Raw genomic sequence first — 15651 nt, forward strand, 5'->3', positions numbered from 1 at the left:
CTTACGTCAGAATTAAATTGCACTTGACCCAGCACATTAGATTTCACCAAACCCACTTGCAGCTAGACTTAGTGCATGCTTGCACAAAAATACCAAAACTTTATGGCCATGCCTATTGACTTTGGCTGCGCTAAGCATTAGTTGTCTTAAAATAGGGACTGAGGTATATTATAAAATATGAGGTATTAGGTCATTACGGTGTTTGCTAGTTGATTAGCAAATTTAACAAATGACAAAAAGCTCATATTTAATTGGTCAGACAGTTTTTTTTCCCAGTTTGAAGACTGCTCTTCAGTTTTGTTGATTTGTTGGACCTGGTGTGAATATTTATATATATTTATATTTATTTATTTTATATTTATGCATTTGGCAGACGCTTTTATCCAAAGCGACTTACAGTGCACTTATTACAGGGACAATCCCCCCGGAGCAACCTAGAGTTAAGTGCCTTGCTCAAGGGCCCAACAGTGGCATCTTTGTGGTGCTGGGGCTTGAACCCCCGACCTACTGGTCAGTAACCCTCAACCACTGAGCCACCACTGCACCATAGTAATGCATTGTTCCAATTCAAAGGCTCACTCTGAATAAAAATTTGCACCAAAAAAATAAATAAAATGGACTTCATATGAACAGGCCTTTTATTTTTGTAGCATTGTGGTGGGTAGCCTCACCCACAGCGAAAACACATTGGACCAAAATCCCATTCCTTGTGTATTACATATGGATAAGGAGAGTTTGATTGTGGAAGTTGAGGGACATACTATATTATAATCCTTTAAGTTCCTAAAAGAAAACCATATAGGATGTAGTCTGGAGAAGAATCATGGAAGTCATGAAAATACATGTTATGAATTCTTAGTTTTCTTCCCTTCAGCTGTACAGTGTGCTGTGAGTGCAAGAAAGCATGTAAATGGAGATGGAGAGTAAATGGAGAACTTGTTGACACTCAGTTCTGATGGGCTGTCAATGTTTTGCTAATTTTCACTGTCAATATAAACAGAAAAAATGGCTTGGGATCTTTCTGTCACACCAGGTTAGGGTTAAACAGTGAATATAATTTCAATGGTATGATGGTATGATGGTACACTGACCATTTTACAGAGTGACTTGGCATCCTCTGAAAACTTGCTGGAATATTCCTCCTCCACCTCTTTGACCAGGCGCTCTACCTCCTCTCGCTTAATTTTCTTCTTGCGCTGCTGAAAGGGGGACTGGCCCTCAATCATTTCATACAGGAGACAGCCAAGAGCCCACCAGTCCGGATCAAATGTATAACGCTCGTTCTTCACCACCTCTGGGGCTGACGGGACACAAACAGACACAATCCAAACACATGCAAACTTCAGCATTAGAAGCTGATTTTATTCTTTGGGGCATAATAACCTAACATACATACCCATGTACCCGACAGTGCCCACCCGGCCTTTGATTGTCTGACCCTCTGGTACATGCACAGCCAAGCCCAGGTCTGATATACGTATATGTCCTGAGGAAAAACATCACAGTTGTATTCATTCCTCCAAAGGCAAATATGCTAAAATTATATCTTTCAGTGTTTCTTTTAATGATTTAAACATTGCTTAAAGGAATAGTTCATCCAAAAATATAAATTCTGTCATCATTTCATTCCAAATCCATAAGAATTTCTTCCATGGAATACAAAAGAGATTTTTTAAAGAATGTTCATGCTGCTCTTTTCCGAAACAATTGAAGTGTATAGTTACTAGAGAATGTAAGGTACATAACCAAATGCGATGCGCCAAGTTTGAATACACAGAAGAGCAAATCAGATTTGAGAGCTGCAATCGAGGAGAAGATTTGCAGTGAATAACAACTTAAATACAGTCACCTGTCATCAACATTAACAAACAAACTCATTTGATCATACAGCTGCTACACTGAATCCTCTGGAGAGATTTTTTTCATATACAGAAGTGTTCTCCAGAGAGATCATTATGGTTGTGTTTTCAGTATCAGGGCCTTTTTTAGCTGTCCCTGCAAGCAAAAAAATCACTGATAGCCACTTAGAATTCAGGAGAAGCTTTGGGCAGGGACTGATTATTTATAAACTCGAAAAATAAATACCTTGTATACATATTCTCTTATGGTTGTGTATTCTCTTATGGTGGTCTACTCCCTCTTGTGGCAAACATAAGTGGTACAGAGATGTGCCATTCCATTTGTCTTCAAGAAATTAGTTTTGATTTTCATAACACTGAACCCTGTCCTTAGTCATTTGATTATATTGTATATATCAGATAATGACTTACCATGATCATCCAATAGTATATTTTCTGGCTTCAAATCCCTGTCAGAAGATAAAATAATAAAGAATCACATAGGTCAATAATCAGTCTCTAATCAATTAGTTTTTGTTGGGCTGTCACTTTAACAGCACAATTTATTATATATTAATTAAATAAAACATTTTTGAAATTGTATTTAAAAAATCATAAAATGTTGTTCCTTTGTCTATATATAAATTAAATAAGCAAATATTTTCCTATCATCTGAGCAATTCAAGCTTCAATTACCACCTTCATGTTTTTGCGAGTAAACAACAGGGAATGCACCCTGCCAGCCAAACCATACTAGATGGAGTGTAATGGAATAGAACAGAATACAGGGGTCGAGAGACGTCATTAATAGTTGACACACTGTTGTAAAAATGTTGCGGTCATGGCGCAAGTCACTGAAAAAACATTGATTCAGCGCAATGGCCAAAAATGTTTCTCTAAAATTATTATGCATGTTTCCATTGAATAACAAATGTAAAAATATATTGCAGACCAACTGATTGTCAAACTCGACTGCTAAATAGATTTGCTGTGGACTGTAGCTAGAGATAGGCTGGTATTGAATGTTGAAATAAAACTATATTAAAAGGAATATTCCGGTTCAATACAAGGTAAGCTGAATCGAAAGCATTTGTGGCATAATGTCGAGTTACAGTGAGGCACTTACAATGGAAGTGAATGGGGGCAAATGTTTGAACATTAAAATACTTTTTCAAAAGTACAGCCACAAGACATAATAATGTGTGTGTATATATGATTTTAGTGTAATAAAATCACTTACAAACCTTTCTGTGTAACGTTATAGCCAATTTTACAACTTTGTTGCCCTAAAATGACTGTAAAAATGACAATTTGTACATCTTTGCAGCTCAAATAATACATACAGTTTTAACAGAAGAATTAATGAAAGTGCTTTTATAAAATTATAAGCTTTATATTTCTGCCTTTAAACCCTGCAAAAATTGGCCACATTCACTCTCATTGTCCCCATTCACTTCCATTGTAAGTGCCTCACTGAAACCTCGAGCTTTGTTTTTTTAAGAGAAAAGGGGGGACGAGTCTAAATAATTTTTTGTGGTAATCAACATTATACAACAAATGCTTTCGATTAAGCTCAACTTGTATTGAACCCAGAATATTCCTTTAAGATTTTTTTTTGTTTCTAACGCTCATTTATGCTTCCAATGTGTGTATTGTCTCAACTGCCACAGTAATGAAATGTGTGTAGTAATAATCTTCATTTGAGGCTTTTCTCTGCAAATTATTAATTATTAATTATTAACCATAAAATGTCATAAATTCTCATTAAAATTAATAAACGATGTACAGCCATAGTTTTTTAATTCATGGTTCATTTAAACCAACATTTCGACTGCATCTTCTCACCTGTACACTATCCTCTCCTGATGGAGATCTTCTAAACCACAGCCAATCTCAGCAGTGTAGAACACGGCCCGCTTCTCATCAAAACCTGCCTCTCCCATGTGGTAGATATGAAACTTCAGGTCCCCTCCATTCATCAACGTTAGGACTAAACACAGGGCGTCTTTTGTCTCGTATGCATACGCGAGACTCACCTACACAGGAAAGCAGAAAGGTACATCACAATGATTTTAATACAAAATTAAAATGTTTTAAAGATGACATACTAACTGTGTGGAAGAGTGTGTATATATATATATATACACATGGAGAAATTAAGACAAAATTCTGAGAGAAACGGCCAAACAAAACAACTCTAAACAGCATGCTTGATGTCAGGCCAATGGACACACAAATTCCGAAAACAATGTTATTTCATTAAACTCAAGGTTACCGTCAAGACTTCAAGACTGCGAGAGACTGTTGGATCTCTTGATTTCAATGAAAATACAATTTTGAAAAGTTTCAATTTATGCAATTTGTTGAATGAACAATTTTTACAGTACAGACTGAAAAAAGATTGAAGAAAAAAAGACTGAAGAAAAAAAGACTTAAAAATCTGAATATAAACAGCTACTATTTTAAGGTCTAGAATGATAATAGTGCCACTCAGAACTAGTCTCACAGGAAATGGCTAAAGGCAGAGCCGCTGTGAGCTAATCAGACATAAAACAGAAGTGTAGCCTCCTCTAGCCTTTCCCTCAATACGTCAGAACTAAATCGTCTTTCTTTGTGTTCTCATAGATAACATCTGTGATACAATGTTAAAGATGGAAAAAAAATAAGGTGACGCTCAAAAAAGACAGCTGAGAAAACAGCTATCACACTTAAGATCGGGCAAAACAAGAGCACTTCAGATGCTTACAACAAACCGACTGTTAACTTTCTCCAGAATCTGCTTTTCGTTTAGGGCCATGGACTCCCCTTTTCTCTTTTTGATCCGTTTTTTCTCCAGCTTTTTGCATGCGTACATCTTCCCTGTGGCCCGCACCTGGCATGCGCAGACCTTGATTACAAAAACACAGAAGGGAGAACTGTGAGAGCCATTCAAATATAATTGTCAAATAAACAACTCTTTTATCATGAAAATATTGTTAAGGGAGCAGTTAACAAATAGTCAATCCAATGCAAGACAGCAGGGTCCAAAAATTTGAAGCTCCAAAAAGCACATAAATACAGCACAAAAGTAATCCATATGACCAGATATCACGCAACAACAGCCGTGTGCACGGAAAAATATGGAAGCGCAGTGTCGTTCTCACGTGAACATGCAAATGTGCTTACGTGACGCAAGAGGCCGCGTTTCTGTCGTATCCTATTGTATAACACCTAAAGTATCGCTTCAGAAGACATTAATTTAATGACTGGAGTCTTATGGATTACTTTTATACTGCCTTTATGTGCTTATGTTCAGGTGACCATTCACTTACATTGTATGTACCTACAGAGCTGAGATATTCTATAAAATCTCTTTGTTTGTGTGCTGCAGAAGAAAGTAATACACATCTGGGATGGCATGAGGGTGAGTAGATGATGAGAGAATTTTCATTTTTGGGTGAACTGTCCCTTTAAATTAGTTTTAAGTGATTATATTAAAACTGAAGTGTGTAATTTCTGCGATGCTAGCATCACCAAATGGAATTGCAATTTTCAAATAAAAGTTTCTTTGACAAAAAGATAGCCCTGCCCCAAACTCATACCACTGGTCAAGCCAATGTTGCTGTGTTGGGTAGAACGGCTGCTTAAATAAACTGAATAATTATTTTAAATCTCGACAGAGCCACAGTGTTACACTTTTAGGTTAAATAAACCTACAAATGGCATACCTATAGTTAACACATGGCTGACTTTAAGCTGATAAACATGAAAAAGAATTTTAACATTGAAAATTACACATCATCTTAAAAGAGAACTAGTCAGTGTACAAGGAGATACTTCAGGATAATACTGTGGCTGGTGTGGTGGGACTTATTATCTTTAATGTATTCCTTAAAAGGGCAAATTTCATGAAAACATGCTCATGTCATAAAAAAAAAAGTGTTATTGTTTTCTGGCTAACAGGAAGTGAAGCCTATTTTTAGGACAAGTATGATATTGTTTTTTTGCATTAAGAGATTATTTTTTATGACATTTAACCCGGTCCTTAATACTGTGTAAAGTTTAACTTTAGAATTCTCATTAGACTCATGTTACTGTAACAGTTATTTTGATTTGTTTTGTAAATATTCAAATCCCCATAAAGTCATTAAAACAAATACAACTAATAAAAATAATGCTTTTTGGTGATTGCAATAATCAGAATTAGATATTTTTTCAAAAGTGCTTAACAGTCATCAAATTAATGTCACAATGCAATTAATATTTATGTTCCTAAAATAGGCTTAATTTTCTGTATATTCAAAGTACAATTAATTCTTGCTTTTGATTTTGGGGTGAAAAATTAACTAGTCCTTTAAGGTGCACTCAGTAGTTTTTTGAATAAGCTGTCTTGGACTTACAGTGACACCTAGTGATGTGGATGCAGCATCATTCAAAATAAATAGTTTTCAGATACAGCCATACAGCCAACACCATTCATAGTCAGCCATGCTTAATTTAATCCATGAGTGATAGTTTCCAATAACAGGGCAGTTATCAAGATAAAACAATCAGTATTCTGCTGGTCATGTGACCATAACATGGCAGCCCCCTTGAGGGGACCCTCTCTATGTAAACTAAACAGCATTTATAAGGTTACTGATATGACTGGAGTCCTCATCTCATGTGAGTGGTCATGATTTTATACATATGTTTCAAAATTACAATTCCTTTCTTTAAGAGTACAACTTTTTTAATCAGGAAAAGTGTGCACCATTAACAGGCTTCATAAAATTCCCTCTAAAGGACTTCCACAGGGTAGTGGAGGGGAATAGAAAGACTCAATATGATAGCTTATCTAGGAAACATATCATTGGAGACACATTTTCCCAATATCTGGCTCCATTGAGTGTCAGTTCATATGAGAATCTGAAGGATTTATGACCAATACTGTAACAACACTAGAATATACCCGCACCTTGGAATGGACAGATAGCTGTTGATTTAGTGGAATTGTAAAATTAATAACACCCCAATATATTTTTGCCATAAACATCCAATGCCTGAGTTCACCCAAGAATCAACACCTTGTCATCATGCCGCTTCAACCCAGAATGATTTTTTTTATTTATTCCATGAGAATAAAATAAATTAGGCAAAATATTAATCTCAGTCACCATTGACTTTTACTGTATGGAAAAATAAAACAAATTAAATGAAAGTGAATGATGACTAAGATGAACATACAGCCAAATATCTCCATTTGTGTTCCATGAAAGAAAGTCAAACAGGTTTGCAACAACATGAGGGTGAGTAAATGATGACAGAATAAAACATTTTGGGTGAACTATCCTTTTAAAATAGTTTCATACTCACCTCGCCAAATCCACCCTTTCCCAAAACCCTGTACTGACGGAATGTGTTTTTTGTGACTGGCTGTCTGTCATGGAGAGGAAGAGAAGATTTAAACAAAAGTTGCAATCATAAAAAGGAATCATCACCCTTTCTTATTTAATTAGATCATACTTTCACAGTAAAATAACATCCGCTTCACAAGAATCTTAAGAGACACTAACACACAACGTTGAAATGCATAGTTTTAGTCAAACAAAACAAAAGAAAAAAAATTATTCAGTAGATGTCTAGTGTATTACTGGGCTCATAATGTGTATATATGAGACTGAAAGTCTGTGTTCCAGCATATTATGTTCTTCTTTGTGAAATGGTCTGGATAGGAATTGTATAGGGCCTGGCTTTAACTTTCATTCAGGACATTTTTATGACTAAAAGTAAATAAATAGCAAGTTCAAAGTTCAGATCTGGTTTGTATATGCTTAGCTTAATAAATAAATCATGGCACCCAAAGGAATAATAAGAGTTTACTTGGCAGTGAAGAAAAATTTCTAAGCTACATCTCATTTATATAATTTTAAGGGATAAATCACCCAAAAATAAAAATTCCATCATCATTTACTCACCCTCAAGTTGGTCCAAACCCATATGTGTTTCTTTTTTCAATGGAACACAAAGTCAGATTTCAGGCAGAATTTTAGCCTCCGTCACCATTAATTTTCATTGCAGATTTTTCCATAGAATCAAAATGAATGGTGACTGACACTAAAAGTCTGCCTAATATCTAATTTTGTGTTCCACTGAAAAAAGAAGTCATACGGGGTTGAAACAACTTGAGGGTGAGTAAATGAAATAATGTTTTTTTTTTTGGGGTGAACTATACACTCACCTAAAGGATTATTAGGAACACCTGTTAAATTTCTCATTAATGCAATTATCTAATCAACCAATCACATGGCAGTTGCTTCAATGCATTTAGGGGTGTGGTCCTGGTCAAGACAATCTCCTGAACTCCAAACTGAATGTCAGAATGGGAAAGAAAGGTGATTTAAGCAATTTTGAGCGTGGCATGGTTGTTGGTGCCAGACGGGCCGGTCTGAGTATTTCACAATCTGCTCAGTTACTGGGATTTTCACGCACAACCATTTCTAGGGTTTACAAAGAATGGTGTGAAAAGGGAAAAACATCCAGTATGCGGCAGTCCTGTGGGCGAAAATGCCTTGTTGATGCTAGAGGTCAGAGGAGAATGGCCCGACTGATTCAAGCTGATAGAAGAGCAACTTTGCCTGTAATAACCACTCGTTACAACCGAGGTATGCAGCAAAGCATTTGTGAAGCCACAACACGCACAACCTTGAGGCAGATGGGCTACAACAGCAGAAGACCCCACTGGGTACCACTCATCTCCACTACAAATAGGAAAAAGAGGCTACAATTTGCAAGAGCTCACCAAAATTGGACAGCTGAAGACTGGAAAAATGTTGCCTGGTCTGATGAGTCTCGATTTCTGTTGAGACATTCAGATGGTAGAGTCAGAATTTGGCGTAAACAGAATGAGAACATGGATCCATCATGCCTTGTTACCACTGTGCAGGCTGGTGGTGGTGGTGTAATGGTGTGGGGGATGTTTTCTTGGCACACTTTAGGCCCCTTAGTGCCAATTGGGCATCGTTTAAATGCCACTGCCTACCTGAGCATTGTTTCTGACCATGTCCATCCCTTTATGGCCACCATGTACCCATCCTCTGATGGCTACTTCCAGCAGGATAATGCACCATGTCACAAAGCTCGAATCATTTCAAATTGGTTTCTTGAACATGACAATGAGTTCACTGTACTAAAATGGCCCCCACAGTCACCAGATCTCAACCCAATAGAGCATCTTTGGGATGTGGTGGAACGGGAGCTTCGTGCCCTGGATGTGCATCCCACAAATCTCCATCAACTGCAAGATGCTATCCTATCAATATGGGCCAACATTTCTAAAGAATGCTTTCAGCACCTTGTTGAATCAATGCCACGTAGAATTAAGGCAGTTCTGAAGGCGAAAGGGGGTCAAACACAGTATTAGTATGGAGTTCCTAATAATCCTTTAGGTGAGTGTATATTTCCAACACTCAGGAGAGCACAGAAATACAGAAAATCATTGAGTTCATACATTTTAAACAATAAAATGTGCTGAGGCTCTTTTTATACCTTTCAAGCCATTTCCACTGTATGAAGCGACAGTAGTACATACTATCGAGGTAGTCTGCAAAAGGGGCCACACTCAGGTAGTCATGGATCAGTCTAGCAGAACACATTCAGAGAAAGTATTACAAGAAGTCAGACTGGACACTAAAAATACTATTTCTCTCTCACACCCTGATTCAATGAGCCATTTAGTCCATGCAAAAACACCCTGCTTATGTAAAAAGGGTAAAGCAATCAATCAAGTGACATTAAAATAAAGAGATTCCACAAGTCTGCTCTTACATTTAGTTAAAGGGATAGTTCACCCAAAAATGAAAATTCTCTCATCATTTACTCTCCCTTATGCCATCCCAGATGTGTATTACTTTCTTTCTGCTGCAGAACAGAAATTAAGGTTTTTAGAAGAATATCTCAGCTCAGTAGGTCCATACAATGCAAGTGAATGGTGATCAAATCTTTGAAGCTCCAAAAAGTAGGCTAATCCATAAGACTCCAGTGGTTAAATCTATATCTTCTGAAGTGATGTGATAGGTGTGGGTAAGAAAAAAAGTAATTTTTTACAATAAAACTTCACCTTTGACCAGCCTCGTCAAGTAGGTGGTGATATGCACAGAGAATGAGAATCGCCAAACAACAAAATAAGAATGTGAACGTGAACGTAGAGATTTATAATACAAATTATTTTAACAATGATCTGTTTCTCACCCACACCTACCATATCGCTTTTGAAGACACAGATTTAACCATAAGAGTCGCATGGATTACTTCTATGCTGCCTTTATGTGCTTTTTGAAGCTTCAAAGTTTTGATCACCATTCACTTCCATTGTTTTGACCAACAGAGCTAAAATATTCTAATATAACAATTCTGTTCAGCAGAAGAAAGTCATCCACATCTGGGATGGCATGAGAGTGAGTAAATTAGATAATTGAAATTTTTGGCTGAACTATCCCTTTAATCAACATATATAAAGTCTTTAACTGACCCTATTTCCTTTAATGATTGTCCCTGGTTTTATTGTGCACTGTCCATCAATACACACTATTCTAAAGAAAAATGTAATTGACATCTACCAGGCAAATATTGTAACTCTCACTTAGTCTAGGTCACTTAGAAAAGTAATAGTACACCCTACTCAACTGACATATAGCTTTTGGTAAACATTATAGTAGGGAAGTTGGCAAATGCGGTGTACTTGTCATGCAGTGGCAGTACATCAGTATCAACAAGTACCATCTAATGATTTTGGTCTAAAGGACTTACTTGGTGCACTCCATGAAGAGCTCTTTACATGCTTCCTGTTGCAAGCGTTCTGCACACTTAGTCACCATTTCCCCTGATATCTCAGGAATGCAGTCCTCTGACTATAGACACATACACAATTGAAAATATCTAGTAACATATTTAGTACATACATACAGTACTGTGTAAAAGTCTTAGGCAAATTAGATGTTTCACAAAAACATTTGTCTTAAGGTGGTTATTTATTTCTTCAGCTTTAGTGTGTCAATAGGAAATATACATTTTATACTCCCAAATATTACTATTGCAAATAAAATAGAACAGGGAGCCCTGCAACAGATGTCATGGCCCTCACAGCGCACTCCACAGAACATTGTGTCAGTCTGAGAATACTAGAAGAGAGTAAAGCAATTGAGACAGCCTAAATAGATAGAAGAACTGTGGCGAATTCTCCAAGAAGTTTGAAGCATCCTATCTGCCAACAACCAAGAGAAACTGTGTCCAGGTGTAAGTAGGAGAATTGGTGCAGAAGTGATCACACCAAATATTGATTTAGCTCTTTTTCTGTTTACTGGATTTTATATGACTTTAATTGATAAATAAAAAATATTTGTCATTATTTTTTAAAGAAATCCTCACTTTGAAAGTTGTTCACAAGTGCCTAAAACTTCTGCACAGTACTGTACATGGACTTGAAAATGTAACTGTCATGTCTTGTCTTGTCGTATTATCTTATGTTTTGCTCTTGTTCTTTCCTTCTACTCTTATGCCATCTATTGGCTCTCTTTTGTTACTTCTCTCCTTTTCCCTCGCTCCCCAGCTGTCTCTCGTCTCCCCTTAATTCTTCGTCAATTTCCTCCCCACCTGATTCCGTTTTCCCCGCTGATTAGCGCTCTACTTCTTTCCCTGCTTTCTCTGCCTTCATTGTCTGAGTCTCACTTGAGAACGCTACACGCTGTTTCTATCCACAGTCTGAATTGTCGCTGTCCAGTCCTGTCCTGTATTTGTTTCCGCTCCTCTGCACCCCTCTCTCCGTTATCCACCTGGATTTGTGTTCTATTCAGTTCGCCCTTCGCTGCTAGAGGTCTGGTTCCCACGTTCTCCCCTCTATCCCTGCCAACCCCAGGGGAATCCACAGCCTGTCGGCGCCACACTGCAAGCCCCGGCAGCCGCCTAAGGGACGCCCGCTAAGGAGCTCTGAAGACTGCTCCCTTCATTCTTCGCCCACGCTGCGGGTTGTTTTTGTTTACCTTTCGCCTCTCAAGGAGAAGACTTTATGTTCTGTTGTGATCTAATTACGAACTTTCATTAAAGACTGCTTTTTGTTATATCGCTTTTGGGTCCTCACTTACCTTACAACAGAAGACTCAGACCATCAAATGGACCCAGCGATCCCGAGTCCTCTTCTGCCGGCTGTCAAGCTCCAAGGGGCAATGTTAGGCAGACACGAGGGGGAGTTATCTGCTGCCCGACATGTCATTGAGGCCCTGGCTGCTCAGGTCGCTGACCTCACCGGTCAACTCCATACTCTCGCCTCTTCGGCCGCTTCCAGGTCTTCCGGGCCCCCTGAGCCCAGGATCAACAACCCGCCCTGCTATGCTGGTGAGCCCACGGAGTGCCGCGCTTTTCTGACTCAATGAGATGTTGTCTTCTCTCTCCAGCCCACCACCTACTCCCTGAGCAGGGCCCGCGTCGCATACGTGCTTTCTCTCCTCTCCGGACGGGCTCGTGAGTGGGGCACGACCATCTGGGAGGCGGAGGCTGACTGCATTAACCACTATCAAGACTTCAGGAGGGAGATGATCCGGGTTTTTGACTGTTCCGTGTTCGGCGAAGAGGCCTCCCGAGTCCTGTCCTCACTACGTCAGGGTAAGCGGTCCATCACGGATTATTCCATCGAGTTCCGGACTCTCGCCGCCTCTTGCGACTGGAACGAGCCTGCCTTGCTCGCCCGCTTTCTGGAGGGTCTCTGCGCGGAGGTCAAGGACGAGATTCTCTCCCGTGAGGTTCCCACTCGAGTGGATTCCGCGATTGAACTCGCCATCCGCATCGAGAGAAGAATCGACCTTCACCGCCGGACCCGTAAGGCTGATCCTGCTTCTCTCTCAGCCCCTTTTTTCACTGCTCTACCATCCTCCTCCTTCGCGCGCCGTCAGAGCCCATGCAGTTAGGGGCATCCGCATCTCGGCTACAGAGAAGGAGCGAAGAATTAACCATCGCCTCTGTCTTTACTGCGGTGCTGCTACTCATCTCGTCACATCCTGTCCGGTAAAAGCCAGAGTTTCACCAGTGATTGGAGAGCGACTGGTGAGCGCAATCGACCCTGGCCTCTCCTTCAAGGTCCTGTTCCACATTCCCTGTCCATCTCCGTTGGACCGGCTCTTCCGCTTCCTGCAAGGCTCTGATTGACTCTGGGGCAGAGGGCTGTTTTATGGATCGAGACTTGGGCTCGAGAGCACAGCATTCCCCTTTCTGATTTAAGGGAGCCCTCGGCCCTGTTTGCTCTGGACGGTAGTCCCTCCCCGGATTCAGCGTGAGACGCTACCCTTAACCCTCACTGTCTCTGGTAATCACAGCGAGACCATTTCCTTTTTATTTTTCAGTCACCGTTTGCTCCTATTGTCTTAGGCCACCCTTGGCTAGTTCAACATAACCCCTCCATTAATTGGTCTAAGAACACCATCCTCTCTTGGAATGTCTCTTGTTATGCGAAATGTTTAACGTCTGCTATTCCCCCCATCTCCTCTGTCTCTCTCTCTCAGGAGGAGCCTGGTGATTTGACTGGTGTGCCGGAGGACTATCACGATTTGCGAGCGGTGTTCTGTCGTTCCCGAGCCGCTTCCCTCCCTCCGCACCGCTCATATGATTGTAAGATCGAGCTCCTCCCAGGAGCCACTCCCCCCCGCGGTAGACTTTACTCTCTGTCGATTCCCGAGCGCCAAGCCCTTGAGGATTAATTATCCGCCTCGCTCGACGCCGGTACCATAGTCCCCTCCTTTTCTCCCGCCGGGGCGGGGTTTTTTTTTGTTAAGAAGAGGGACGGCTCTCTTCGGCCATGCATTGATTATCGAGGGCTGAATGACATTACAGTTAAGAATCGTTACCCGCTCCCTCTGATGTCTTCAGCCTTCGAGATCTTGCAGGGAGCCAGATATTTTACTAAATTGGATCTGCGTAACGCTTACCATCTCGTGCGCATTAGGGAGGGGGACGAGTGGAAGACCGCATTTAATACCCCGTTAGGGCACTTTGAATATCGGGTCCTTCCGTTCGGCCTTGTCAATGCCCCAGCTGTCTTTCAGGCGCTCATCAACGACGTCCTAAGAGACATGCTGAACATTTTTGTTTTCGTTTATCTCGACGATATTTAGATTTTTTCACCGTCACTCCAGATTCATGTCCTGCATGTTCGCCGCGTCCTTCAACGTTTATTGGAGAATCGCCTCTACGTTAAGGCAGAGAAGTGCACCTTCCATGCCCCTTCAGTAGTTATTCTTGGCTCTGTCATTTCCGCCACGGGTATTGAGATGGATTCCGCCAAGGTCCAAGCCGTGCTCGACTGGCCCACTCCTAAATCACGCGTCAAGCTGCAGCGTTTTCTCAGTTTTGCCAATTTTTACCGACGCTTTATCAGTAATTTCAGTCAGGTGGCTTCCCCCCTGACCGCCCTCACATCCGTCAAAACGCGCTTTAGTTGGTCCGTCTCGGCCCAGAGGGCTTTTGACCTCCTTAAGAGCTGTTTTACGTCTGCGCCCATCCTTCTTACCCCGGATTTGTCTAGACAGTTCATCGTCGAGGTAGACCGAAGTAGGTCCGAAGTCCGAAGTCCGAAGGTCCGAGTGTCCGAAGTAGGCGTGGGAGCCATTCTCTCCCAGCGTTCCGCTGCTGACAACAAGGTCCACCCTTGCGCGTTCTTTTCCCATCGCCTGTCTCCGTCTGAACGTAATTACGATGTGGGGAACCGTGAGTTACTCGCCATCCGCCTCGCTTTAGGCGAATGGCGACAATGGTTGGAGGGGGTGACCGTTCCATTTATCGTTTGGACGGACCATAGAAATTTAGAGTACATTCGTTCCGCTAAACGTCTTAATGCGCGCCAGGCTCGCTGGGCTCTATTTTTCACTCGATTCGAGTTTGTTATCTCCTACCGTCCAGGCTCTAAGAACATCAAGCCTGATGCCCTGTCGCGCCTCTTTCCTTCCTCGGCCCCTACGGACTCAAAGGAGATCCTCCCTAAGGGTTGCGTCATCGGGGCGGCAGTACGGGGAATCGAAAGACGGGTTAAACGGGCGCTTGGTAACACACCTTTTCTGCGTAACTGTCCTAAACATCTCCTTTTCGTTCCTACCTCCACTCGCCTAGCCGTTCTTCAGTGGGCCCACTCGGCCAAGTTGGCAGGCCACCCCGGCGTCCGGGGCACGCTCGCGTCCATTCGCCAGCGCTTTTGGTGGCCCACTCGAGAGCGTGATACGCGGCGTTTCATAGCAGCTTGCCCCATCTGCGCTCAGACTAAGTCCGGTAACTCCCCCCGGCAGGTCTCCTGAGACCACTTCCCATCCCCTCGCGACCGTGGTCCCATATTGCCCTAGACTTCATCACTGGCCTTCCTTCGTCGGCTGGTAAGACTGTTATTCTCACGGTTATTGATCGTTTATCCAAGGCGGCCCATTTCGTTCCCCTCGCTGAACTCCCCTCCGCCAAGGAGACGGCACAGATTGTTGTCGAAAATGTTTTTCGCATTCACGGTCTCCCGTCCGACATCGTCTCAGACAGGGGTCCGCAGTTCACGTCTCTATTTTGGAGAGAGTTTTGTCGCTTGATTGGGGCGTCCGTCAGTCTCTCGTCCGGCTTCCACCCTCAGTCTAACGGTCAAGCCGAACGGGCCAATCAGACTGTTGGCCGCATTCTGCGCAGCCTCTCCTTCCGCAACCCCGCGTCCTGGGCTGAGCACCTCCCGTGGGCCGAATACGCCCATAACTCCCTTCCGTCGTCCGCTACCGGTCTGTCCCCCTTTCAGTGTTGTCTTGGTTATCAACCTCCGCTGTTCACGTCGCAACTCACCAACTCC

General features: G+C 41.6%; 1 protein-coding gene across 1 annotated transcript in view; it reads right to left on the reverse strand.

The window, feature by feature from the left end:
• LOC127624621 (G protein-coupled receptor kinase 6-like) overlaps positions 1–15651 on the reverse strand; it is an 86282-nt gene that overhangs the window by 17348 nt on the left and 53283 nt on the right. The window contains exons 5-12 of the mRNA XM_052099417.1: positions 10605–10705; positions 9345–9437; positions 7173–7236; positions 4585–4725; positions 3684–3874; positions 2271–2308; positions 1397–1486; positions 1092–1300 (exon numbers count right to left, since the gene is read on the reverse strand). Coding sequence (XP_051955377.1) covers positions 1092–1300; positions 1397–1486; positions 2271–2308; positions 3684–3874; positions 4585–4725; positions 7173–7236; positions 9345–9437; positions 10605–10705 — 927 coding nt within the window. The remainder of the gene's footprint in view (positions 1–1091; positions 1301–1396; positions 1487–2270; positions 2309–3683; positions 3875–4584; positions 4726–7172; positions 7237–9344; positions 9438–10604; positions 10706–15651) is intronic.

Source organism: Xyrauchen texanus, chromosome 31, assembly GCF_025860055.1.
Source record: "Xyrauchen texanus isolate HMW12.3.18 chromosome 31, RBS_HiC_50CHRs, whole genome shotgun sequence".
In the NCBI taxonomy this organism is placed as follows: domain Eukaryota; kingdom Metazoa; phylum Chordata; class Actinopteri; order Cypriniformes; family Catostomidae; genus Xyrauchen; species Xyrauchen texanus.